Source organism: Meriones unguiculatus, chromosome 2, assembly GCF_030254825.1.
Source record: "Meriones unguiculatus strain TT.TT164.6M chromosome 2, Bangor_MerUng_6.1, whole genome shotgun sequence".
Taxonomy (NCBI): domain Eukaryota; kingdom Metazoa; phylum Chordata; class Mammalia; order Rodentia; family Muridae; genus Meriones; species Meriones unguiculatus.
Window position 1 is genome coordinate 19,487,521 of NC_083350.1, and position 27,662 is coordinate 19,515,182.

Sequence of the window (27,662 nt, forward strand, 5' to 3'; positions counted from 1 at the left end):
AGGTGGTGGCGGGAATATTCAAAATTTACGGACATCCTTGGCTGTGAAGAAGTTCAAGGCCAGTTAGTCAATAAGACTGAGGCTTTTAAAGCTCCGAGGAAATGATTATAGTGGTGACGTGGAAAACATTTGTCTACTGAAGAAAGTAAAAGTTCAGAGCATAAAGGCCAGGATTCAGCTATCCTCTGAGAATCCAGGATAGCACCAAAGGGTGTTGTCACATCATTATGAAGACCCTGTGGCCAGCTAACATGATTCCATGGGGGGCCATGCAGGTCTGCTCATGCCCCCACTAAATGGGGTCAGCAATCCCTGGCTGAAACTGGAAGAAAAAGGCAGAATGGGACAGAAACAGACACACGTTCTTGGTTCCACTACCGGACCTCAAAGCCAACTGAATCAATGCATCTAGGATAAAATGTGATGTACTTAACGGATGACAGAAATCTTCTCGGAGAGATTCTCCTCGTAGGGGGCGCTCCTGTACTTCCTGTGAAGCAGATGGAATCGACCTGCAAAGCCAGGAAGGGTTTTCCAGGGGAGAAAACGAGTGGATGGGAACAGAAACATGTCTTATCACAGAAAATGAAAATCTGTTGTTTCTGAGTTTCTCTATTTCGTTTTTATCAAAAAGAATTTTAATAACATATAATTTAATTTAACATTTATTTAATTTAAAGATGGTTGTCCAGCAATGGAGGAGGGTTCCCCTTTCTCCACATGCTCTCCAGCATGTGTATTCACTTAAGTTTTTGATCTTAGCCATTCTGATGGGTGTAAGATGAAATCTCAGGGTCGTTTTGATTTGCATTTCCCTGAGTAGTATTCCATTGTGTAAATGTACCACAATATTTTCTGTATCCATTCCTCAGTTGAGGGACATCTGGGTTATTTCCAGATTCTGGCTATTATGAGTAAAGCTGCTACGAACTTGGTTGAACAAGTATACAATATTTGAGCATCTTTTGGATATATGCCTAGGAGTGGTATAGCTAGATCTTGAGGTGGGACTATTCCTAATTTCCTGAGAGAGAGCCAGATTGATTTCCAAGGTGGTTGTACAAGTTTATATTCCCACAGCAGAACTTGAAAGAACAATTCTCAATTTCATAGGGAAAAACAACAACAACAAAAAACCCCAGAATTGCTAAAACAATCCTCTACAACAACAGATCATCTGGAATTATCTCCTACCCTGATATCAAGCTGTGCTATAGAGCAATAGTAATAAAAACTACATGGTACTGGCATAGAAACAGAATGGTGGATCAATGGAATCGAAAATAAAACCCAGAAATAAACCCATACACCTACAGATACTTGATTTTTGACAAAGAAGCCAAAACTGTACAATGGAATAAAGATAGCATCTTTGACAAATGGTGCTGGTCTAACTGGATGTCTACATGTAGAAAAATGCAAGTAGATCCATACTTATCACCCTGCACAAAAGCAAAGTGGATCAAAGACTTCAACATAAAACCAGACACACTAAATCTGTTAGAAGAAAAAGTGGGGAAGAGCCTTGACCTCGTTGGCACAGGAGACAACTTCCTGAACAGAACACCAACAGCACAGGCTCTAAGATCAACAATCAATAAATGGGACCTCACGAAACTGAAAAGCTTCTGTAAAGCAAAGGGCACTGTCATCACAACAAAATGACAGCCTACAGAATGGGAAGGATCTTCACCAACCCTATATCTGACAGAGGGCTAATATCCAGAATATATAAAGAACTCAAGAAGTTAAAAAGCAACAAATGAAGTAATCCAATTAAAAAGTGGGGTACAAAAATAAAAAAATAAAAAAATGTAGGGTACAGAGCTAAACAGAGAATTCTCTGTAGAGGAATATAGAATGGCAGAGAAACACTTAAAGAAATGCATGAACTCAGTGGCAGGCTCTCTGATCACTTTCCCCTGGGGATGCAGCCTTGCCAAGCCACAGAGGAAGATGATGCAGCCAGCTTTGATTAGACCTGATTGGCTAGTGTCAGATAGAAGGGGAGGAGGTCCTCCCCTAAGAGGGGATTAAAGGTGGCACATAGGGAGAGAAGAGGGAAGGTAGGTGAGACTAGGAGACAAGGGATGGGGCTACAGTGAGGATACAAAGTGATTAAATTATAATAAATAAATAGGTAGGTAGATAGATAGATTTTAAAAAATGGTCGTCTATGATGAATTGTTAAGTCAAACCTAAGAAAAGTGGAATTTAATACAATTATAAAATTACTTTGATTAAGTTATTTAAAACTCAGTTTTTTAAATATAACTGCCATATGGGGAGCTCTTCATTTTAAAGTCATAGAGAATCTTCTACTTTGAAGGAAAACTAACCCTCATCACTTTCCCAACCAACTCCCAGGAAAAGCCTCTCATTTTACAGTTTTACAAGCACTGAAAAGCAAGGTGATTTCTGCAGTCACCTTGGGATGTAAGTAAGCCCTGAGGCAAACCTGGGAAGCCTGGATGGATGGAAGAAAAAAAAAGAAGAAAGAAGAGGACATTGCATGAGTGAAAGAAGTATGGAAACAAGGCTCAAGAAGCCTCACCATCCGGCTAGAGAATTTACAAAGAGAAGCCTGGACCATGCTTCTAGCCCAAGTTATATGATCACCCCCTCTCTGCCAGGACAGCGAGTATCCAGGGTCGATGTGGACGAACCTTTGACATTTATTTTGTTTCTAAAGTTAATAATAATAAATTAATATATTTGCTCAATAACAATAATTTAGTCACAATTTTAATTTAGTAGCAATTGGAATTAAGCTATAATTCCTCGTGCATAGCGGATGCATAGACACTCATAAAGATACATGCATAAACACCAGGGTACACGGACTTACATAGAGACTCTGAGACACAGTCAGGTGCGATTTTACACACAAACACATTCAAAGTCAGACAAGCAGAGAATCATGCACAAGCACATACATGTGTGCTAATGTATCATTTACACACAGGCGTACACTTACATACAAAGACCAGGCATGTACCAACACTGAAAGGTTCCGCACAGATTCTCTTCTCACCTGGGCTTCAAGTGTGTCGACCTTTTCTTTCAAATGTTCGATTTTTTTATCTTGTTCCTTTAAAGTATTTTTTAGTCCTTCCATCTAAGAGTCAGCAAGAACAATTGGGAAATCTTGTCAGGTCATCGGGAATAGATATAGAAGTCAAAAATTATACAGCTTTCCGTGGTCAAATGGTGTTCATCAGATGAAAAGATGCAACGCCACAGCATGAACATAGCCAACAGAAACTGGACATAGCCAGAACTGAAGACCACAAGCCAAACTGGCACCCAGGGAGAAAAGTATCAGGTGATGCTACCCTCCATCCCATCTATAGGAGAACCCTGCCTACGGAAAAACCCATCAGGGGCTTAGGCGGGGGAAGGCTCCGGCGGGTACACATGTCTCATCCTCAGGAAGAGCACAGGCTAGCTCCTGCTCTAAAATACCCCACCCCCACCCCCGCCAGATTCACTGTTCATGAATATGTTGCAGTCAAGTCTGCCTGTGCCTGGAATGCCAGTTACCCAGGAAGCTGAAACAGAAGGATTCTAAATTCAAAGCCAGTCTGGGCTGCATAGCAATGCTCAGACTATCATGGTCAATTAAGCAAGACCTCCATCTCAAGGATCAAAGTAAAACGGGGCTGTGGCTACAGCTCAGTGTTACAGCATGTAGCTAATATGTGCAAGGCATAGCGAATGCACAATATGAATAATAATAATCAATTACGCAAAAAAATCCCACACAACCCAAACCTGATTAGCTAAGAAGGGACGAAGTCTTCCATACACCAGTACAAAGTCTTCCATAGACCAGTGAACAAAGCCTGACTCAGAACACTTAAACGCTTATACAAAAATCACTAAACTATCTGAAGAGCAGCTAAGCACAGTCTCTCAAACTCACTTCCAGAACCCAACAGGTGTAGGCAAGAGAAGCCCGGAGTCAGGCTGGCTGCGAGACTAAAAGGATATGTCAGTGAGAAGGCGGACCACAGAGCGTGCCATGCTGTTCGGGTCGGTCTTTGCCCTGGCAGCCTGCCGTCTACTGAGAAACGCACTTGTGAGGCTGACCTCCTGGATGATGCTGTGCAGGTGCTGGTGCTGGGAGTGAATCACGAATTGCAGATGACAGATCTGCTCCTGGAGGGTGGAAATCTCTGACTGAAGATGCCGGCAGCTGAGAACGCAACGCAGAGGAGGAGCGAGTGAAGGATTCTCTGCCTCACCAGCCCTCCTCTCCTGCTGTTGAGACATGTGTGGGTAAGATGCCAGGGATCCACATAACCGCACAAGGAACGGGGAAGAGAAGAGGCCTGGGCTCCGCTTGCATATGAACTTGAGTGAGAGGTCAAAAGCTGCTTCGGGGTGGGGAGATGGATCCTAGGCTAAAAGTGCTTGCCTTACAAGCAGGAGGACCTGCAATGGATTCCCTGGACCCATGTAAAGCTGGTTGTGGTCACTGGCATCTTTAATCCCAGTATTTCTACAGCAATATGATAGGCCAAAACTAACAACTACTTAGACGCTCAAGAAGCTAGCATGCTTGGCCTATGCATAGGGGGAGAAGAGGCCTCGGTTCTGTAACCCGGTCCTTTAAAGGACCCATTCTCTTTCTCTTATAGAGAGGCAGTGGGAGTTAACACCAGTTAAATGTACCATCAGTCTGTTGTTTTTCTCCATGTTGGTGGCCAGAAGATGGCTGAGCTAAGATGGTGACATGGAGTAGGTGTTATCTTGACATCAGAACATACCGTGACCACAGTGAGCTTAGAATCAAAAGCGAAAGAAAATAAAAAATCTCAGGAAATGAGATATTTATCAGGACCTAACATTCCGGAGGATTTCCTCCGAGCAACTGAGCATGACAGCTGCTGTGTTGACCAGAGTCCCTCCCCTTAGCAAGGACCAGAGAGATCAGGTTGAAAATTATGACTATGGCAAGAGAGCCCAACAAAGAAAGGCTGCTTTCTGCCGTGTTTCATTCCTTTCACACTCTCTGCAGTGTGAAGAGTGCCAGACTCTCATAGTTTCACTTGGGGACTGGCCAGTTTGACGTAGGCTGTTGAAGATACCCACTTACAAGGATGAAAGCAAAGGGGATAAAGATACCTCCAGTGTCTTTGAGTAAGTGGAGGATAGACATCCTCTTCAGCAAGGTGAACCCCCCAAGTGGGTCTCCAGGGCCCTCCTGTACTCTGGCCCCTGGTCCCTCAAAGGAGACAAATCAGATGCATGTCTGTTAATCGTAGGAATTTGCCATTCCTTCTCCCTGCCTTTGCCCCATTTCTGATACCTGCCTTAAAACAGGGGTTCTCAACCTGTGGGTCATGACCCTTTGGGGTCCCCGTATCAGCTATCCTGCATATCAGATGTTTACAGTACAGTTCATAACAGTAGCAAATTCACAGTCATGAAGTAGCGATGAAATAATTTTATGGCCGGGGATCACCACAACATGAGGAACTGTATGAAAGGGTCGCAGCATCGGGGAGGTTGAGAACCTCTGCTCTGGGCATTTAAAACCTACCTGTGGGCAGCCCCACATACTCACAAACAGAAAGCTACCAGGAACTGCTTTTTAGGAGGTAGATTCTCAAACCTTTTGGAATGTGCAGCATTGGGCCCGAGTTGCAGCAGCTTCCTTTCCAAACACGATTTTTTCTCTAGGAGTGTTTTCTTTTCCTAGGAGAAAAAAAAAACAGATACAGCTTGTGTGTGTATGTGTGTCTGTGTATGCATGCACAGGTACTTGCTGTTGATGATAGGTATGTCTTGTATACTGGAAATATGGCCTGCTCTCCAGAGCAATTTCATCTGAGTAGTTACAACGTGCCCCCACGAAGCCTGGCTGGGCCATGTTCTCTGGTTCTAAAAGAAAGTCAGTGCTGTGTCATGAGCACTGCTTAAGGTGGGCATGGTTCTGCCTGTGGTTAATCCTTTGGAGGTAGAAATTGGAGGATCAGGACCAACTGCTGCTACATAGCAAGTTCAGAGTCAACCTGGGCCCCGTGAGACCCTATAACAGAAGAAATAAAAGTCTTCATAACTTATGCATTTAGCGTGAATGAGACAGCCCGCTCCTTCTCCAGCCCACTGTCAAAATGCAGCCTTTGTAACACAACCTGGCCCACCCACCTTCCCCACGACACCTGGAGTCCAAAGCCTGCAGGGCCTCTCCTGATGTGAATTCCCTTACTGCTGCACCTGCCTCATCACCACATGAGGAGAGTTGTTGGTACCCAAAGACACCGCTGCACATGCTTCAACGCTGCCACCTGCTCTCACAGCATCTGTCACCCAGTAGTAAAGAGGTAAGTGTCCGCTTAATGAGGGATCGAGGCCCCAAGTGTTAACTCCACTGCCTAATGAGACTGCAGGAGAAACTACCAGACTGAGAATCTCTTTTAGAATGTTTGATTTTAATTATTAAACCAAACTGTTCACCCCAAGGGGAAAGCGACGAGTCCAGGAAAGGCCGAACTTGGGAAAGTGGAGCTCGAGTTACTGCTTAGTGCCAAGTTGTGGAAACCAGAAAAGGCTGCAAAGAGGTGGACGCTGGTACTGGCAGCATGGACAGAAGAATGGCCTGGAGATGTTTCAGAACATGGACAATGCTTGTAAAATTTCTTCCCGCCACAGCGTATAAATGGACACGGTCTAAAGCATTGCTCAACCACAACCAGAAAGTGCCTGTACACGCCGGGCTGCGTTTGAAGCTTTGGCCAAGGTTTTAACTTCTCTGAACCTTATCATCATTAAAAACCTTTAACCAAACTTAAAAATAAAAGTAACCTACATCATGAATCTTCTTTACTGGTTCCCCGGGTCACTGTTTGATAAGGGGATGCACCAATCATTTAGTTATGCCAGACAACTTCCTTGTTTTACTTTATTGTTAATTTATTAGAACCCCACTCCTCTGAAGTTGCGTGCCAATTTTAGATCTTGTTTTGTCTCGTTTTAGACTTAGGTCTCTTTCAGTACAGACTGTCCCTGAACACAAAAGTGTTTTTAAACTAACGTCCCCTTGCCTCAGCCTCTCTGCTGATAGGATTATAGGTGTGATGTTCCACATCAAATTTAATTTATAGATTTAATCTGGTAAAAGACAGTCCTAAAGGTTATAGTTTAATTGTCTTAAAGAATATTAATTAGATATACCTAGAGTGATAACACAACCCTGTATTCTGCTCATCATCTGTGCCTCCAATATCCAATGCCTATAAATACCCTATAGAAACAAACTTTATTATCAGACTGGTTCCAAAATTATTAGTGAATTTAATAAAGAGCAGCCATTCTCTAATAGTATGAGCCATGTTTTTAACTATATGAATATCACTAAAAATGACGTTAACATGGATCAACTCGAGACAATGTGTGTGGGATGAGAAGCCTCCTCGCTTCCCTGACAGATATTTGGATTTCAATATACAGTAATGTAAAGGTACCAATTACTTCATCTCCTGTGTGAGTTGTGACTTTTAATTATGCTAACTTATTTAAATTATTTTCTTCGAGCAATCTCGCCTCATAGAAATTATTCCATATTAACCTTTTCCATGTTAGCCTTAAGTGTCTTCAAATACTTTCTGAGAGATATTAAATATAACTTGAGGTTGATGTTGATGCCTGCATTCGCAAAGAATCACTGTCACTGACTATGGATTGTGCATTTGAGCGGTGCAGAGAACAGGTACATGACAAACATTCCTCTCAGTGGACTTCGTCTTGATTAATTCACAGCCAGGGCCAGAGACTGGGCAACTAAGAAAGTGTTCTCTTCGAGAACTCATCTTCGGAAGCACGTAATGTCACACTTGCCTAGCTCACACTTCCTGGCAGTGCCTTCCTCATGCACGCAGCATGGGTACCAGTTCTACCTCTGAGAGTTCAAGATTTCCCTTCGCTGTTGATCAAAGTAGACCGATGCAGATTTAAGACATTGTAAATGTTAACATATGAATGTCTCAACAACCCAGAATATAATAGTATAAAAATAATTACATTTTCCTTTACTTACTGCGGGTGTGCGTATGTGCCACAGCATGTTTGTGGAGGTCAGAGGACTGTCTGTGGGAATGAGGATCTCCTTCCACAGAACATGCCTTAGGGATCTAACTCAGGTTGGCAGGCTTGGTGACAGGCACGTTTACCTGCTAAACCATTTCACTGGCCCTAGAACATAATCTTTATCCCACATTAGACATAAAACTTGTGGGAATAATAGGAAGGGACACGAAGTAGAAATGGCAGATAACGGGACAGTTTCTTGTTTGTAGGTGCTCTCTGAAACATCTCTGAGTGCTGAGATCCTAGTGGAGCCAAATCAATGACACTGGCAGACAAATGTGAACCAATAGACCCGCACTGCTGGCAAAAGGAACATATGCCATGCTAAAATGCTCTTGCAGGGCGTTTCTGCTAGCTTCTTGCTGTGTGTTCAGAATTCATTCTCACCGCATTCATGATTAAAACGGGACAGATGGTGGGGGTTTTAAGTAATGTGCTCATTACCAGACCTCACAACACTAATGGCTACTTATTGGAGCAAAGCCTCGCTCGAGTGAGTAGCAAATGAATCCTTCTCAAGGGGCAGCCACTGCTAGGGCAGTGTCTAGTAGCCTTTCTGAGGATGTGTGCTTTTCGTGTTCACTCCCATTTTGAACTTGCATCTGCCCCCACGAATACAGAAGGGTCAGCATACTCCCTATTATTCTGAGACACATTCCCCACCCAGGAAACTTCCATAGAGCCCCTCTTCTCATTATCTCCTGAGCCCAGGAAGGTGTTACTGGGTTCTGCTGTTTATTTTACTTATTTCCACACGTTTGGAGAAGATGAAACCACATTAGGCTAAATGTGTTTTAAAACAACAGTCTTGCGCATTGCTCCTCTGTTTAATTGCCCTTAACCTCCCCTAAATGGAGAGCCTCTAACAGCCCCCACGGTAGATGCCCCTGAATAGAGAATCTGGAAGTTCGTCTCATGGCCTTGCTTGAGCATGGCCTCCTATCTACTTACGGTGTCACGGAGCTCTGAGCGAGAATCACAATTATTGGCCAGGATCAATGTTCTTAGATACACTGTCCTACCTCAAGTGGACTGACAGCTTTTCCAAAAGACTGTTAGGAAAATTAAAACAAAAAACAAAACAAAACAGGAAACCCACAAAGTTCCTTACACTCAGAACAATCTAGTTATATACACTGTAATCCCCATGAAGAGTGATTATCTCCAGCTGTTTCTCAAGTGTTACTGCATCTCCTGTGCCCAACTGTGGGCAGCACATGTGCTCAGAGACCTTGAAGTAACAGCACTCGACACTCGCAGGAGTCTGACAGAGCTGGGTCAAGCCCAGAACTTCAGGAGTTGCCAGGAGAGGGAGTTCCCCTCCACTGTTCTTTCGTGAAGTTTCATGCACCCAAAGGTGGCCGTTAGCCTGACTCTGTGTTTTACTGATGGAGATCTCATCTAATCTCCCATTTCCACTTGTTTAATCAGTTATTTGGTTAGGTAATTCTATTTGCTTTACAGAATTGTCTTTCCTCCCTTAGTGCAAACATGTGCTGTGCCGTCTTAGTCCTTCAAATTATTTACTGCCAGATAAGATATTCTAACACTATCGTACACTCAACAAACACTGAAGTTTTTCCAAAAAATTATAAACTGGCATGCCGGGGTAAACAGACTGCCAAGGATGAGTTAGTGGTTCTGGGAAAGACAACAGTGACCCATGGCCTAACAGTGATGTGGGTGAATGCTGTTATCACTATCAGGTCCTATTATGTTTGTGCTCATGTCATACTTACTTCCTGGCATCAAATTTTACATTTTTGAGATATATTTTAAAACTAATTAAATTCCCTTTGGTCAGAAACCTGCACAGTACAGAAATGTAATGCCCAGGAAGTGGAAGTTTCCCTAATGGCAAAAACCCAGGAAAACTCAAACACCTGAAGGCTGAGTAGACCTGGGGCCAGACCAGAGATAGAATGAGTGAGAGATGAATGGGACATTACTTACAATAAGCCTGAGACTGTATTCTCATTTACTCATACTTTGGTTTCTCGGATGCCCACTTATTTTGCTAGTAAAAAGATCATGTCCTTATTTTATCTGAATTCTGAATTCAAAAGCACAATCTAAATTTATGTGATTTATATTGGTATTTGTAGTGATAACCGCTAGAATCTATTCCAGGAGACTTTCAGTGTTTTTTTTCCCCCTGCTCTTCCCTAAATAGACCTTTTGAGAGTTCCAAATGGCTACATTTCTCTCACACATTTTGTAGTCAGTTTGGTATAAGCCCCATGTAGTCGTGGGCTGCTAAAAAAAAATGTATATTACAGCCCAATTCTAAAATTTCTAAGTGCTAGATTACAGGGATCCACTGTGCTGTTGCTCCAAACAGCCACTCTGTGAGCTAACCCGTTATCTCGTTCCCAGCCCATAAAAGGAGGACTCGGGCAGCCAGTAACTACAGAGCGGGTCGTAGGAAGTGTCTAAGAGGAGAAGCAGAGTTATGAGGCACGCCCCACAGTCCCGCACTCCAAGGAAGACTTCCAACTCGTCACTCTAACTCCCTTTCTACAACACGGTCTGGAAGAAGCCCCTCTGCTTCTCCGGGGACTTACGTTTTCCATCCTCTGTACACGGTTCTCCAGCCCTATGATTTGGACGTGTTTTTCTTCGAGTTTTCCTGAAAGTTGACTCAGGCTTTCAGCTTGTTGCTTTAATGCCTGCTCCTTTTCAAGGTTGTTTATCTGTGGTCAGAAAGAAAACAGTTGCTAGTATTTTGTTTTTATCCTTTACCTAGAAGAAAATATAACATCTTGTATATCCAGTTAAAAGTGGTTTCCTTTCTATCAGAAAATGTCTTAAGCAGGATAATTACCCCCACTGTGCCCCAAGGTTGCTTGTTAGATATGTAGCTAGATCAGGCACGGATGTGTTCCCATTAGGGAGGGGTCTTCAACTGACTTCCGCTATAGTTCACATGCCTATATAAAACAGCTCGAAACAGCGCAGTAGAAAATGAGCTATGTCTCTGCCTCTGAAAACAGCAGGTGAGCCTTCTTGCCATGGCTCGGGTCAGGGATGAGCCCCTAACATATGCCTGCCACCTATGGCTAGGCGGAACTGAGCTCTCCAGTCCCTGAGCTGCGGCTGGGGACAGTACCTGCAGCAAATGTTTACTGTCCTCGTGCTTTTTCTTCAGGTCCTCGGATTGTGTTTGGTAGTTCTCAAACAATCTCTGCGCCACGTTTCTCAAAGTTGCTGCTCCTGCTTCTCTGGAAGCTTCCAGCTACGAAAAACAAAAAGTCACCCAGCAGGTTTTAATATTTCCAACAAAAAGAGCTGAAAGCGGAACGGTTGTGCAGTCAGTTAAAAGCGGTCCCTAATCACGATTTGCATCCTTACAGATACTTTATGGGAAAGAAGTTGATGGTGTTGAGTAAGAGCAGAGTGTTAAATGATGAACTCTCCAGTAGGGCACTGAACGTGGGCATCTGCCATGGTCAAGCCAAACCTGAGTGCTTGGCACAGGTAGATGGCACCCTGGCAGTGCACTTAGGGGCAAGCCTTTTATCACCAGTGTTCACAGCTAACCAACAAATGCAGCTCTCTGAAATAGAAATGGGACAAGATGGGAGCAATTGAGAGCACTGAGGTTCAAGCATCAATTTTTCAAGGATATAACCTAAAGGAAATGATCATGCCTGCCTGCGGAGGTCTACATACAAGGTAATCCTTTTGAGGCTGCACATAAAATTAACCCCAAAGGGGAAATAGAAAGCACTCAACAATAGATTAATTAGACAATGACTGAGGCATCTGATAATAAAGACTAGAACCAGTATTTGGGTTTGGGGACATAAGTGCGTGTTCCCATGTGCACAGATGTGGGGGTGAAGATGCACAGTTTATATATACACATATACACATACGGAAGTCAGAAGTCAACGTCGGTCTTTCCTCAGGTACTATCTTGTCTCTTTTTTCCTTACTATGGAGTCTCTTGGAGGTCCTGAAGCAGATCAGGCTGGGATGTCTGGTTAGCAGCCCCAGAAATCCTCCTGCCTCTGCCTCCCCAGCACTGGGATTGCAAGCCATAACTCTCTCTCTAACTCAGGCTCTCAGGCCTGTAGAGCAAGCACCTCACTGACTAAGGTATCCCCTACCTCTGATATTTCACAGGCATGCAAACTCTTTTCAAATTGCACTGTGGAAAAAAAGCAAGTTAGCCTGAGAGCTCCCCGCTTAATAAATGTGTAAGTACACACAGTACTGTTACCCGCAGGTGTGACGGCACTTCAGAAGCTGCCAGAACCGGGCACTTTTTCATAACTAGGACCTTCAGAAGATTTCTTCAACACTAAAAGTCATCTTCAAAATAAAACAGTACGGTTCATTTGTATGACCTTCCAACATTTTGGCCACAGGCTTGCACAGAATAGCTTCTGGGTGTGAGTGGGCATTTCCCAGTATGAACAGACCCATGCAGGCTAACTACTCTGAGCTCCTAGTAGCCATACCTTGATTTGCAACACTTCATTTTCTTTGTTCATTTCTAGCAGCTGCTGGTCTTTTCTTCTCATGTTTTCCAGAAGCAAATCCAAACTGGTGGGGTCTGCTGTGGAATCAGATCCATTCTGAATTGTTCCAGAGCGCTGAAATAAACACACAAAGCATTTAATGGACTATCCCTTTCCTCTAGGAACATGGGCAGTAATGATTATCATTCTCCACACAAGTCAAAGAGGATTCAAGCCTGCATAAACAACTCTCTGAATCTCAACTTCTAGTGATTAGTTCTAGATTAACGAGCTAGCTTCTGTGTCCACTCAAATTTAAACATAGTCTCATACATCTTTTTATGCCTTTCACACTTCCTACAGCTTTAAATTCATTTAAATACATAACAAGCAATAACCACCATGAGACTGGATTAATTAAAGTCATGCCTATAAATAGATTTTGGTTAAACAGAATTGGACCTGATAACATTCAGTGTTAATGGTGTTTCCTTGCAATCACTTCATATTGAATTTCTAATCAGATATCAGAATAGAGCACCACAGCGATGTGATCCCGTGCAAAGCCATGCTCCCTGGAACAGACATCTCATGTGGAGTCATGGGCATATGGAGGTGAAAAGGAAACTAGAAAACAGCTTAGCCCACCAGTTCATGGATGTGGAAACTGAGGAGTAGAGTCGACGCTTATGCAAACAGCACAATAGCTCACGACACAGCTTCTTGGTCATCGTCTGCACTGTCTGCTCCTTCACTGTATTTCATGGTGGATAGAAACACTACCTTGCAACTCCACATACCCCGTGGCTTTGATAACAACTTCTCTTTGTTAAGCATCTACGATGCATGACGTCATGTCTTCCATGTTATATACCCTCTTTCCCTGGATGCTTAAAATATAAGAGATCATTATATTCTTTATAAAAGTGAGAAAAGTTAAAATTATAGAGTATCATATACTCAAGTGTTCTAGCTTGATTTTTGCTGCTGTGGAAAAAAAAAGTCACTCTGATCAAAATCAACTTGGGAGATGAAAGAATTTATCCCCCATAAACTTCCAGGTCCGTCATTGAGGAAAATCAGTGAAGGATCTGGTGTGGGACTTTAGAACTATGGAATAATACTGTATTCTCATTCATTCAAACATAGCTAGTTTGCTTCTACAACCCAGGGCCACCTGCCCATGAAATGGTTCAACCCACCATGACCTGAGTCTTTCTACCTCGATTGACAACCAGGATAACCTCACACAGACAAATCTGGTCAGGGCAATCCTTCAGTTGAGTTTCCTGTCTCAGGTGGTTCTAGGCTGTGTCCAGTTGACAGTTAGAGCTAAAGTTACACCTATATAAATAACCATGAGACCAGATTTAGAGTCTGAGATTGCTTAACAGCCAAACCTATACTTTTTCCACTACAATAAACTATCTATAGTTCAGAAATAAAAACCAAGCACATAACACATACACCGTAACTCTTTGGCTTTTCTTTTGTGGTCCAGACCTTGTGCATACCTTCCCTGACAGTAGTATAGATATATACTACAGAATAACTGACAGAGTCTTCCAGAAGGTAGATTGCTGGCTATAGTTGACGGTTATAGAAGACATAAGATCATTGTCCTCATAGGAGTCAGCTGATGGGAAAAGGCTACAGACTATCAGTCAGGAGGCCTGGGTAGAGGCCTAAACAGTACAAATCTAATAACCCTATGGAGCTGCTGCTGCCAAGCCAGCAGCCCACACTTGACATGGTAGCAAGATCCTCCATCACAGAAGCAGCATGTCCTCTCCATTCACACAGAGACACTTCTAGCAAGGTCAGCAAAACTCCACTTCAGTGTTTCCGGTGGCCATTGGCCAGTTCTCGGTTTGCATGGGCAGCACTGGACAGTTACTTCTGCCACCCACCCTCATGAGCTCCATCCTCTACTGCTCTTCTTCCTAATCCTCCAGCATCCATTTCAACCTCTGGGATGCTTCTCATTCTTGCATAGACAGAAGCTTTGGGAAGCTCATCATTATGCCTTTAGGTCAGCTATCATTTCTATGTACACTCACTTGCTATATAATCCTCTCCACTGTCAAAACTATAGTATTTCATTATTTATTCTGGAGAGTAAAGTCTTGCTATGTCAACAAGGCAGCCCTTTCACTCTTGTCCTCCTGCTCAATGTCAAACTAATCTCCACTTTCATAACATTACCAACCATAATGTCTCAGTTCTGAATATCGAATCCTGAACTTCCAATCCATATTAGGATCCTCAAATCTAAATTGTATGTCTACCCACTGATAGATCTATAAAGTAGGATAAACATACTAAAATCTGTGCACCTAAGGAAGCTAAACAAGAAGGAGGACCCTGAGTAAGATGATCAATCTTATCTTCTTTGCAATACCCCTACATAACCCCTTTTTGCCCAGCTTTGGAGCACTTAGCGTAAGAAAGTCTTTATCACCAGCTGTGTTAGATTGGAAGCTGAGAGTGACACAGGGGCCTATGTTTCCATTGCATATTCTACCTCCTTATGTGGTGTGTGAATATGGTTTATAGTCAGTAATGCCAATGAGATGCACGTGGCTCCAATGAGCTAGATTTGCTCAAACTTAAGTACACAAAGATGCTATTGGAATCAGAGGAAGGTCTTAAGCTTATTGATCAGCAAAGTCCTCACTGTATTCACTGTCTGTCAGTTGCTGTGCCCCATAGTAGGCTTGCATGCTTACACCTTGATCACTGAAAAGTGTCACTGCCATGTAGTCTCCTTGATCTGACATCTTGCTGTATGGTTCATAATTATGTTCTGTTTGCAATATTCCAGCAAGGTCTGCTCATTCTGATCTGATCCTTGTAATGATATCCCTGATGATGTCACACATAGAGGCATTAACATCTTTAGATGTTAGACATGCATGAAATATTTTATCACTCGGCTTCAAAGAGTATTAGCCGGCAAAGTAGATTGAATAGAAATTTATATGGCTTCGTGTTAATTTTCTGAAACAATGCAAGTAATGGATCTTGATGCACTTACTACCCCCACATCCAGTTTGTGACTGGCATTGCCATGTCCTTGTTCATCTGTAAACATGTGACTTCGGATCTTTTCCAGGGTAGTTCGAATCTGGAGGGGAAAGAAAAAAATTAGTGAATTTGTTTACAAGGCATTTAATTACAAATGCATTTTTCTTTCTTTATACCAGTTACAGGGCGCCTTATTTACACATGTATCCTGATGTCAGATTTAAATATTAGCCTCTAACCTAAATTATGTTTAGGTTTATATTGTTTAGATTAATGAAAATAACTGTTTGGGTTTTTTTATATCTCTTTTTTTTTCAGATAAGCCTAAAATATGGCAAACTAAATTAGTTATACTGTAAAATAATTTAGTAATTAGTACCTTAAAACTGTGCATTTTGTTCACTCTCTTCTATAATTCAGTACTAATTTAGTGTTTAGTAATTGCTATAAGACAATTACTACTTAGTAATCACTACAAAATAATTATTATATAGTAATTACTACAAAATGATTACTACATAGTAATTACCACAAAATAATTGCTATTAGTAATTACTACAAAAAATCACTAAGACATGATCATATGAATTTATGCATGAAATTTGAGCTTCATCTTGCTGACCTGTGGAATTACAAAGACAGTCCAAGATAATTTAATTAGCTGATATGAACAAATTACAAACTATCAATGTCGGAATTCTTCTATGTATTGTAATAGACAGTTGATGCAAACATCTTTTGTTAGTTCTTTCCATAGTGGAGTCTCATAAGTTACATTTCTAAGGAAGGCTCTTGTAGAGGAGTCACTGGCATTGGCTAGCTGGAAAGTGCATTCAGAGGAGGCAAGGAAAGAGAGCAAGGATCAACAGGCAACATAAACACCTAATTGGGAGCACAACCTCCACATTCAAGAAACCACCAGGGAAGGTTAAAAAACAGCAGGAAACCCAGCAGTGGATGGCGATGGCGGGTGCAAGCTAAATGCTGACAGGTGTTCAGAACCCTCCTGGCCATTATTCAGTTTACTGAGCGGAGAAAATCACTTTACTTCACACATAGGCGCAGGTTCATATTCTAAAGAAAACTGACTAACCATTTTTAAATCTAAGCTGTCCACTGGCCTAAGCCAAGCAAGGATGCCTCCTTTCCATAAGTCGCATGGGTAAGGAAACAGAGCCCACCAGTCCACGCTGGTGCTTATCCTAAAATGACCATGTCCCGTAGATGATGCCTGCTGCCTTCATACCTTTCTCACGTACTCGGTTTCTTCAGTGATGTAAGCTGACGTAGATCCATATAAGACAGAGTCGTCTTCTCTTTTACTTCTTGGGGGAACTTCTGAGGTCACGGTTACAGTTGTCATGATGAATGCTGGCTTTAGGAAAACATAAATTAGCTCAGCAACACAGCATAAAGGAGTTTCCTCATAATCAAAGTTTTTATTATTATTACAATTTATTCATTTTGTATCCCAGCTGTAGCCCCCTTCCTTGTCTCCTCCCAATCTCTCACCTCCTCCCTCTTCTCCTCTCATGACCCTCCCTCAGTCCACTGATAGGGGAGGTCCTCCTCCCCTTCCCTCTGATTAAAGTTTTAGCATCAAATGTTTAGTAGCATCTTAGACTGTAAAATCTCCAGAGAGGGCCCCTGCTTTGTTTTCTGTTATATCTGACTGTAAGTGTTTAATAGACGCCGGTGAAATTAGAAATACAGTTATAACCAAACTGGGTTGTGTATGTGTGTCGTGTAGGAACGCTATAAAAGCTGTTTACTAAAGGGCTCTGTAATGGAAAACAATGGAAGAAACCCAAATGCACAAAGGTAGAGAATATGAATGTCTCACAGCTTTAACAAAGTAAGTTTCAGATCAGCCTGGGCTCCGGGATGAGATCCTGCCTATACGCACAAACACACACACAGAAAGAGAAAGAGAGACAACCTTTTATGTTACTAAGCCTAAAAGAATTAAGACATCATTTTAGAAAATCGTGTCTATTAGTGGCACTTGCTGAGATATTTATGGGTAAAATGATGACAACTGGACCTGCTGTGGAGGAATACACAGTAGAGATGGAGTTGGGATAAAGATAACTTTCTTGTCTTTTTCAAAAGTTTGGCAGACAGTAAGTGGCTTGAACCGACGACATTCTCTCGTGTGTTCGGACACCTGACGCTTAGCTGATGGTGCTGATTTGGAAGGTTAGGGAGCCTTCAGGAGATGACCTCTGGCTCAGCTGTATGGGTCACTGAAAGGAGCCAGCCCTGCTTTTGATCCAGAGTCCACCTCGTGGTCCAGGCTCTGAGTGAGGAACAGGCTCCCACCACAGAGCCACCCTTCCACAACTACAAGTCGCGGTAAGTCTACCATCCTCTAAGTTGAGCCTCAGACACTTTGTCACACTGAGGAGAAATTAACCAGGTGAAAACAAGCTACAGTAAAAATCTGAGAAGAGAATTATTGAACTTTGTCTACTGATTAGGAAGTTTAGCATCCCTTAGTGATGTCAACTTTCCCAAGGTCACAGAAAAACTAACAGCGGCAAACCTCAAACTCTGTTTTGCGCCCCCCCTCCCCGAGCTCAAGGATATTTCCACACCATTCAGACTGTCTCCCCCACAAAGAAACAACAAAATGCCTAAAATCCAGCAATGACCCGTGCTACTAAAAGACAGAGAGGATTTTTTATATTGGCCCACAGCACTCTGAAAGAAGATTGCCTCAGGGGAAGCCACAAAGCCCTCTGTTTATCCTTTAATCTTCAATGAAATTGACAGGGCATGCCAAGAATTTTCCATTTTATTGCAAATCCTCTCAGAAGGCAGCAACCTCTCTTTTTGTTTCAGCCGAACTCAATTTGGCAGCTTCAACTTCGTGGGTCTACGGTGTGGAACAACATGGAAGTACTTCTCCCTCCTGGGCCGCAGAAGTCTCTTCCAGGATTAGGAGCCCGCTCCACCACAACATCTGAATGCTCGAAGAAAAACAAAACCCCGGAGAGACCGTAAACGCTGTGTTCAGAAACTCAAAGGAGGTGGTCAGCAAGCTACATTCTGCGCCTTCCATCTGGCTTCCCCCGGTTTACACAGCCTACAACCTAAGTGTATTCTGATCCTTTCGAATGTTTGCAAATGATTGGAAAGTATGTCATCTCTTGAAATGTGAAATGCATGTGAAGTTGAAATTTGTAAGCACTGAATTCAGAAAACACATGTAGTTCCAATCCGAAATGACCACAGGTTCATGTTTGGCATAGCCGTTCCTCTGGCTGGTGGTACTGCTTTGGGGTGACTGTGAAAGTTTTGGGTCCTGAGGAACAGCTAGCCTATGTCGCCTTTGAAGGCCCTTTTTCAAACTCCCTTTCTGGTACCTGCTGCCATCTTGCCACAAGTCTATCTTGTGTGCTCCTGCTCTTTTACCTTCCCACCATGAGGCAGTGAAACCTCTCAGAAACGAGTCAAAATAGACCCTCCCACCCCTATGTTGTCTATGGTCACAGAAACACAACAGTAAAACAGTGTCCATGTGTGAGGTTTCAGCTGTGGCCGTTTGCTGGCGTATGCTACCTGATATTTTGGCCCTACAATATCACAGAAGCATAGCATTTACCACAGAAGCAGTACACAGCAAGCAAAACTAAAATATTTATTTCTAGAAAAAGAAAATTCTGTGTCATGGTGTTGCAGGGAACAGGGACTGTGGCCGTGGGCAACCAGTGGCAAGCAAGGCCATCTCTGGGCTTGGGTTGATTTCTCTTCTCCACTGCAATGAGCTGCTCCATAGTCTCACTGGACTGAAGTACTTTCATTTTCCCTTTTCATATGTGCGTGCACAATGTGCATGCATTTTCTCGCTGAAAAATGAAACTTTAGAAAAAAGTGCCCTGCTTTCTTAGTCTTTGCTAATCTGACACATTGGAGCTAATTCCTATATCTTAAAATACATTTTCTTCTCTGCCTTCCATTCTTAATAACAATCAGATCTTCACCTTAATGCTGATAAGTGATCCTCAATTACTCTCTCTCTTCCCTGCTTACTAGTTACTAGTAACTAGTTATGTACAACTTTAGCTTATATGTCTGTAAAATAAGGGGGACAACCCCCTAGAGACGCAACTTGAGTTGTTTTTATGGCTCACTGCAGGAGGCACTCTGGACCAAACGACAGCAAACATCAATGTTACTGCTCCTCTGGTTTTATATTCTTAATGACCTCAGAAGACAAGCCATCTATAACAAGGGGGAGAGGTCAGATCCCTGTGGTCTGGAAGCTTTACATCCAACACTGCCTATATGAAATGAAATTCCACTTCTCTTTGCTTCTGAAAACTTTTGTGCCTACAGTCCCCGGGTTGAATAAAGAAATCACAGATAGGAGTGGGGGAGGGAGAGAAGGGGCATAGCAAAGTCCAAGCAGCCATATGGCATTATCATCCTGAGGAAAATCCATGTTAGCATTTTATGTCAGCCAGGAGTAGATTAGACAGATAAATTTTTCAAAATAAAACACAATCAGTTAATTAAAGTGAGGAAAGGCTTTATTTGTTTTATGCTAGGGTGGATTGAGGATGGCTTACACGCGGCATCCCGCCAAGAGGGGGTATTTCCTATAGCAAGCCTGGTAAACAAAGCAGCAGGTGGTGCTGGGCAGAGTGCATTGGCCCCTCATCGGGAGCCAAAGCAGATGCTTTGTGTTACCACACAGCTTCTTCCCAAGAACTTTCAGTGACTAGAACAGGTTCTGCAGCTCAAAAGTTTAGAAGGAATTCTCTTAGCTTCATGGCCCCTAGAGATACACCACCACCACCACCACCACCCAGGATATAGTCACCGTGGCTGCTCCCCCATCGTTCAGGGCCTCAGTTTCTCTTATGGTAAAATTTAGGTAGTATTAATTATTAATAATAGAAATCAACAGGGGGTGATTTGTGAGTTAATATCTGTCACGCACTTAGCTCATACAATAATACATAATAAATGATCTGCACTTGTTTGTCAAGTGAGTAAATAAAATATGAGGCAATTATCCATAATTAAAGATGAAGAGCAGTCTGAGTGGTTTTGTTCCCATCGTGGGGAAATCAGGTAATGTCTGTAATAGTCTGCACTCTTAGCTGGGCTAAAAGGAAGTTTGTTTGGTGGCATTTTGGCGCTCGTAATTTATGGTAGTGATTTCTTGTTGCTAGAGCATCAGTAGTTTGTCAACATACCCAAAAGATGATGCTACCAATAGCTTACCGTCTTCACAGCAATACACATGTATTGTTGTGTACTGTTTCCTGTGGGATAAGCCAGCACACTACTGGACTAGAATGATGTAATTAGATCCATTTCACTGCTCAAGAACCCGAGAAGAGCTGAAGGAATACTAAATAGGTTCATCTAAGGCTTTGATATGGATAGATCTTTGATTCCCTCCAAATTTACAGGCTGAAGTTCTAGAGCCCAGCGTCAAGGCACGACTTTCTTTGAAATAGGGTAAATGTATATATAGTTAGTGTAGTAACACATGTGCCATGACACAGTCGTAGCATCATCTTTACTCTAGTTGTAGATATCTTTACGTGTTGAAAGGGTTAGGCTAACTTTGTAACCTATATGTCTTCTAAAGCCAATAGTTTTGAGTTTTAGGTCCAGGTTAAGCTAAAGTCTCTTAGTACCTTTCCAGAGAGTGAAGGAATGTGACCCTATCTGTGAGGACAGATATAAAAAAAGGCAAGCAAGCAATGACCTTCACTCAGCAAAAGAAGGACCAGACCCTTGTCTTTGAGATAGCGTTTCTTAGCAACGAACCTAGACTTCTTCTGAGTAGCTTTTGACCTCCAGCCAAAAGTCTGTAGCCCCTAATCTTCAAGGATGAGCTAACCACCCCCACCTTCAATTGCAGCTGCATCCACACTTGGCAGGACTGGCCAAGCTTGAGCACCTAAGACTAACCAATTATCTTACTTTATAGCTTCCTCATCCAATCCTAAATTGCCAAGACTGCAACTTCAAATCTCCTGCAATTTTTCTTTTAAAAACCTAAGGGCCTTTGTCTCCCAGTGCCACTCTTTGCTGACCGGCAGGGGTGACCCCATTGTGCAATGGTTAATAAACCTCTTGCTTTTGCAACGAGTCTTGGTCTGGGGGAGTTTCTGGGAAAGGCGCAATCTTGAACTCCTGAGCTGTGAGACCCCAGGTCTTACAGTGTAAGTAGGCTTGGAGATAGATGGGCTCATAAGAACAAGGATATATGAAGAGGAAGACAGATGGACTGATGGGTAGATGAAGGAACACGTGAGTGATGCTTCTACCAGCCAAAGGATACCAAAGATTTGCCTCAAATGTCTAGGATCCTAGAGGGGGGAAATGCAACACACTCTCTTCCATGCTCTCAAATAGGTCTAACCTGCAGACACCTGGATCTCAGACTTCCAAACTTCAGAAGCACAAGATTGGGAATGTCTGTTTAAACCACCCAGCTGGTGGCTTCAGATTTGAGCTGCTCAAGGACTATAATGCAGAGCTATTTACAGCCAAGAAGCATTGAGAAAAACGTTTCCTTCCCTTGCCTTCCATCATTTCACATTTCATCCTTCTTGCTGGAGATAGCTCCTAAACAGTGCTGGGAGAGCAGCTGTGTCTACAGGTCCGCCCCTAAAGACTGCTACACAGGACTTTGAGTTCAGGAACGCAGGCAGAGAGGAGTAAACACCTGTGGGAGGGCAGTATAAAGGATAAAGCAGATAAGAGGAGCCTGACGAAAGGAAGTTCTGCTTGGAGTAAACATGTGGAAGCCAACCAAGGAGGTCCCACTGGAGAGAGGTCTGGAATGGAGGAAAAGCCGGTGGCTACTGAGAGGAGAGGATTCCAGGCGGTGGGGCAGAAGGGGCAAAGCGGGATTTGCTAGAGCTGGTTCTGAGAGCAGCACGGCAGATAGCACAGTGCGTGGGGCTGACACTGGCCACCCAGAATATGACAGCCTCCAGATCGACGGAGTCTGCATCTGCATTTTGCTTGAAACTTGAAAGAAAATTCCTTCACAAATCCACCACAGGGAGGAGCCTGAGGCCGAGTACTGGCTTGTTTTCTGATGCAGGAAGCCCTGTAATGGAGGCCACAGTCGCCCCTGGGGGACCTCACCTGCACTTGCCCAGTCCTAATCTTGCAGAATTAGCTGTACAGGGACCTCCCGCCTTCCAAGTCTACCTTTTGAACTTCCCTACCACTTCTGGGGGGTGGTTCCAGAGCCTTACAGCAGGTTCTTATCTGCAAAGCCATCCAGCATCAGCATCCTGCAAGCAGGAGCCCAGACCCGTTTTGCCACATTTTTTGAGTTTTCAGGTTTCAGATCTTTGGCTCTGGGCTAACAATATTGTTTGGTTTCGATCACTAGGCTATGCATGTGCCTAGATGTCAGCTAAACTGAAAGAAACGTCCTGCAGGAGGCGCAGGTTGTGGGAGCGGGGCAGCACATCCCCAAGCATTGAAGAATTTGTGCATGCCTCCCATTCTAAGTGTCACACTTGTTCTGCGACATGACACAGCACAGCGGTGACATCCAGTGACTGGCTGCAAGCCTCAGGTGACAGGGTTTACCTGAAAATGAAGTACAGCCCACCCAAGGCATGCATGGATCAGAGACCCCCAGGCTCTGCTTTCAAGCAATTCTCTATGATATTCTCAGCAAGCGTTAATTGTTTGTTTACTCATGTATACACATACAAGTTTGCATTATGCATAATAAACAGAAATTTCTAGAGAATATCCAGAGAAAATTATTAGATATAAAATGTAAGATATTTCTTTGGGAGAAAGATTAGCTATTAACACAAGTACAATAAACTATATTATATATATATTTATTGTAGGAATTGCTTGCCATCATATTTAAAACCCTGCCAGCTTAAGCCTTTCAGCCCCCAGTAATCTACTATCCTCCCTCCCTTAATTTACTGCCTTTTCTCACAGAAGTTCCCTTTCTAGTTTCCTGGCCTCCTTTTGGGCTCTTGGTTAAACACCCAAAGCAAAAGATTTGATGCTAGAATCCACCTATTAGAGAAAACGTTGAACCTTTGTCTTTCTAGCCTTATCAAAATAGCATTTCCAGCCACTAACTGGCAAATTCCATTTTTCCTTAGAGCTAAGTAATATTGTATTTATGTATAAGCCACTTTTTGACCCGTTCATCTGGTGGTGGTGAAACACTAGTTGATTCCATTTCCCACCTGTTGTGAATACGGCAGCGATGAGCACAATTCAAGGGTCTCTCTCGTAGGTTACAGAGTCTGCTAGGTATAAGCCCAGGAGAGGCATTACTAGCTCACATGGAAGCGCTATTTCTTGGTATTGAAATAGCTCCAGACTTGTCTCCAAAGGGGCTGCACTGGTTTATCATCCCACCAACACTGAACGGGTTTCCCTTTCTCACAGCTACACCAGCACTTGATGGCATTTGTCCTCCTGTAGTGGCCATGCTGACTGGAGGGAGGAAGAACTCTACAGCAGCTTTCCTTTTCCTTTCCTTGATGGCTAAGGAGACAGAGAACTCTTTAGGTGTTTCCTTGACATTTGCACTTCTTCTCTTGAGAACATTTTTTGTTCAGTTCCACAGCCCGTTTCTAATTGGATTATTATTTTTTAATATTTAATACAGGGAAAAGCAGGGAAGGGAGGGCTTCCCTGAAGGAAGTTGGTAAGAAAAGCAACATAAAAGCTATTATCTCAAAACCCAAGCTAGAAATAAGAATTGAAGGGATAGGAGAAGAGATGTGAAATGAAATAAGAGAGGGGAATATTAACAGTTAAAGGATTAAGCAAGAGTAGAAGCTAGGGAATGGAGGAAAGGGGGGAGTGGAAAGTGAGTTAACTAAATCTAAGACTGTATAAAGGAGCCTTATGAAAAATCCAGTGGTTAAGAAACTAATTTGAAAGTTCAACTTTAAAAATGAAGAGTCTGAATTGGAATCAGCACTGGTATTGGTCAAGAAAGCTCCAGGGGTCTGCAAAACAAGACAGGCTATTGTCAATTGCCATTGCCCTTTGTAAACCCTCACCCCACAACTACAAGGGAAGGCCCTATTGCTGGACACACCACACACTCAAATTCTGAACACAGAGAAATTGATCTTAAACCAACCAGGAAACTTCTTTTCTCTTGGCCAGTTTTCATCAAGCTGAAAGGTGCTATGTAGGCTGCAGGAAGAGAAGGAAAGCAATGCTCTCACTCAGAGCTGGGTCCTGCATCCAGGCTAAGATGGTGGATGAGCTCACTGGTGTAAGAGTGGCACAACTGTCCTGGGGTGACTCACTGCTTTCTGAGGCCTGCTCCACAGGATGGGATTTCATGCCCTGTGCTGCAATCCGAGTCGAAAGCTCATCACTAGGATAATCTTAGGGCCTGGGGTAAAACTTGTTCTTGTTATTTTGCTAAATGATCTTGTTATCAAATTGTCCTCTATGTGTTATGCTTATACCCATAGACCCAGGCTGCTCTTAGCCTAAAGCAAAGAAGCTTTTTTCTGCAGTGGGCAGTGGCCCATATATTCATACTTAGTCAAAGTTCTGGGAATAGGACACTGAACAGGTGATGGGGATGAGTGTCGTGAAATGGTGTCTTCTGGACCTGACACATCTATCACATTCATCAGTTCCCAGCGGCTGTTGTTACCTGCACAGGATCAAGCCGCCAAAGTCCAGATGTAGGTGGGGTTGGTGATCTCCAGGCCACATATCTGACTGAGGAGGTACTGGCAGCTGTTAGCTTCTCAGAGCGGGAGAACCAGTCTTTGTTAAGGGCATTGCACTAGTATGTTTTCTATGCTCCAATATGGAATAGAGCCATATTCTTATACACATGAGTAGCACTAATTGGACATAATGGTTACTGAGATTTACAAAAAAGAAGACATGAAGTTGGGGTGTGCGTGTTGGACAGAAGTGGGAAGATCATATTTCACTGTGTCCATGAAGGAAACTCTCTCAAAACGATTGCTTCCCATTGAAGAAGAAGAAGCAACCAGGGTGTGCTGAACTTTACAATACGCCAGGACACCACGCCCCCTACGACATTTCTCAAATATTCTCTGAAAGGCCAGTGTTATAACGAATGTCTAACAAATGAATAAAGAAGGCTCAATAACACTAACCAATAACAGCTAGCTTATTACAGCCCCAGATTCAGACCAGTCCACTGCCTCCCCCCATGATCCTGCTGGCTCCCTCTCCCTTTCCAGCTTTCTCTCTGGCCATCTGCCACATTCTGAAAGACTTCAAAGTCTCTCTTCTTCCAGTCAGGTAGTTCAGAAATGAAGTCTCTCATTCAGCAGCACACAGTGAGCTCCTGATTGGAGCTCCCAGGTGAATGACTCGGGAGTCTTACCAGATGCTTCGGTCAAAGCAGATCCATCCCATCAACAGGGGCTACATGACTTCAGGGCTAACAAGAGATGAGCTGTCTACAAGATTTTCTTCCACTTCCTTACCAGGTCTTAGAAAATTATTTAAACTCCAAAGTACTTAGTTTTTTTTCAAGTAAAAAAAAAAAAATGCAGGTGAAAATGTGTACTTCTACAAAGTTTTGTGAGTACTGAATGAAACAGTGAAGTATAAGGACTTACAGAATATCTGACCAGATGAAAATTAAGTGAATATTAAATAATAAAATGTATGTTCACAACATTCCCATGTTGGACATCATTGGAGTATGGCAGTGTTTGCTCTCTGTCCATACCTTACCCAGGCAGCCTATTCTGTCCTCAACTTACCACAGACCCTCAAAGCATCAGGAACAAAAGACTGTGAAACTTAAAAAAAAAAAAAAAAAAAACCGAGAGTCAGAACTAACCATTCTTCCTGTAAGTTGCTTATTTCAAACATTTATAATAGGGAGGGAAAACTGACAAATATACCAACCAAAAACTATGTTGTTTTTGTTTTTGTTTTTGTTTTTTTCAGGGAAGAAACTATACCATGAAGAGATGCGAGTGCTGGACCACAGACATTCATAGCATTCCCACTCTCCTCTCTTAGAAAATTTCTTGATTCTAGGGAAGATTTTAGGAGGAAATAGTTCAGGAATTTACAAAATATTGCTAGCTTGTCTAGATTCGTCCTAAAGCATTTGGCTGTAACAGTAACTCCATTGTAAAAAAGAGCGACCCGGGAGGAGGGAGCTAACTACCTAGTCTTACAGCTCAGGCTGTCCTACAGGAGAATGCAAAACACATTGCTGCTTTGGATAACAGTCTGGCAGTGTCCTGCACAGCTGAACACAAATGGTACAGTGCAGAAATCCTACTCTTAGTCATTCACCCAAGTGAATGACTAATGAGAATGTCATGAAATGACTAATGAAATGAGAATGTCTGTTCTACAAATTGGAGCGGAGATGTTCACAGCTCCCACACAATTCAGATGTCCACCAGCAGGTGAACATGACCCAGTGACCCAATGGAACTGCTAGAATCTGGATCTGGAGTGTTCCCTAAAGGTCCTTAAGGTGAAGTCGTGGACCTCATCAGGCCACAGGGGGACAATGGAGCCTTTACAATGTGGGGCCTTATAGGTGGTCTTTAGACACTGTAGGGGAGCCCTGGAAGGAGAGTTTAGGACTCCCGGGACCTTCCTCTCTTTTTCTACCTGGTTGTAAGGTAAACATCTGTGATCTGTGCTTCTTCCCTGCGGTAATGTCCTCTCACCAGCCTAACGGTGACAGGGCCGAGTGATCTGAGTCAGAAGTCGTCAGAATGGAGAACCAAAGCCTCATGGACTGCTCACAGATCCATGTCTTCCTAGGTCTGGCAGGGCAGGAAGGGCTGACTGGGAAAGCAGCACGGGCAATAGTTTCCCCCTGCGACACGATGGGGTTTCTATGGGTGCGGTCACTCACCAAAGCTTACCAATTCTGCAGTGGAAAGACTGTGATCTTCACCTTACCATAAGAAAAAGGACAACCAAGATGTCAAAATTTAAAGATCTTTAGTGGGTTCTGAGAACTAGAAGCAACAGTTGGCTGGACTGGCTTTCCTTTGTTGCATTCATTGGCCACATTGGCCTAGGAGGAAATTTACTGGGAATGATGCTTGTCTTGACCTG

At 43.0% G+C, this 27,662-nt stretch overlaps 1 protein-coding gene across 11 annotated transcripts in view; it reads right to left on the reverse strand.

The window, feature by feature from the left end:
• The window catches only part of Ccdc68 (coiled-coil domain containing 68), a 44,894-nt gene that overhangs the window by 11,574 nt on the left and 5,658 nt on the right, over positions 1-27,662 (reverse strand). For 3 of the 11 annotated variants that reach the window (XM_060377092.1, XM_060377083.1, XM_060377089.1), the window contains 8 exons: positions 16,834-16,958; positions 15,598-15,687; positions 12,561-12,695; positions 11,204-11,329; positions 10,659-10,787; positions 5,621-5,703; positions 4,093-4,198; positions 3,035-3,118 (listed from right to left, as the gene is read on the reverse strand). In XM_060377092.1, the coding sequence (XP_060233075.1) occupies positions 3,035-3,118; positions 4,093-4,198; positions 5,621-5,703; positions 10,659-10,787; positions 11,204-11,329; positions 12,561-12,695; positions 15,598-15,687; positions 16,834-16,950 (870 nt within the window). In that variant the 5' untranslated portion in view covers positions 16,951-16,958. Of the gene's footprint in view, positions 1-3,034; positions 3,119-4,092; positions 4,264-5,620; positions 5,704-10,658; positions 10,788-11,203; positions 11,330-12,560; positions 12,696-15,597; positions 15,688-16,833; positions 16,963-18,414; positions 18,560-27,662 lie in introns of those variants that run through there. The other 8 variants (XM_060377088.1, XM_060377085.1, XM_060377086.1 and 5 more) reach the window with 5 other exon arrangements.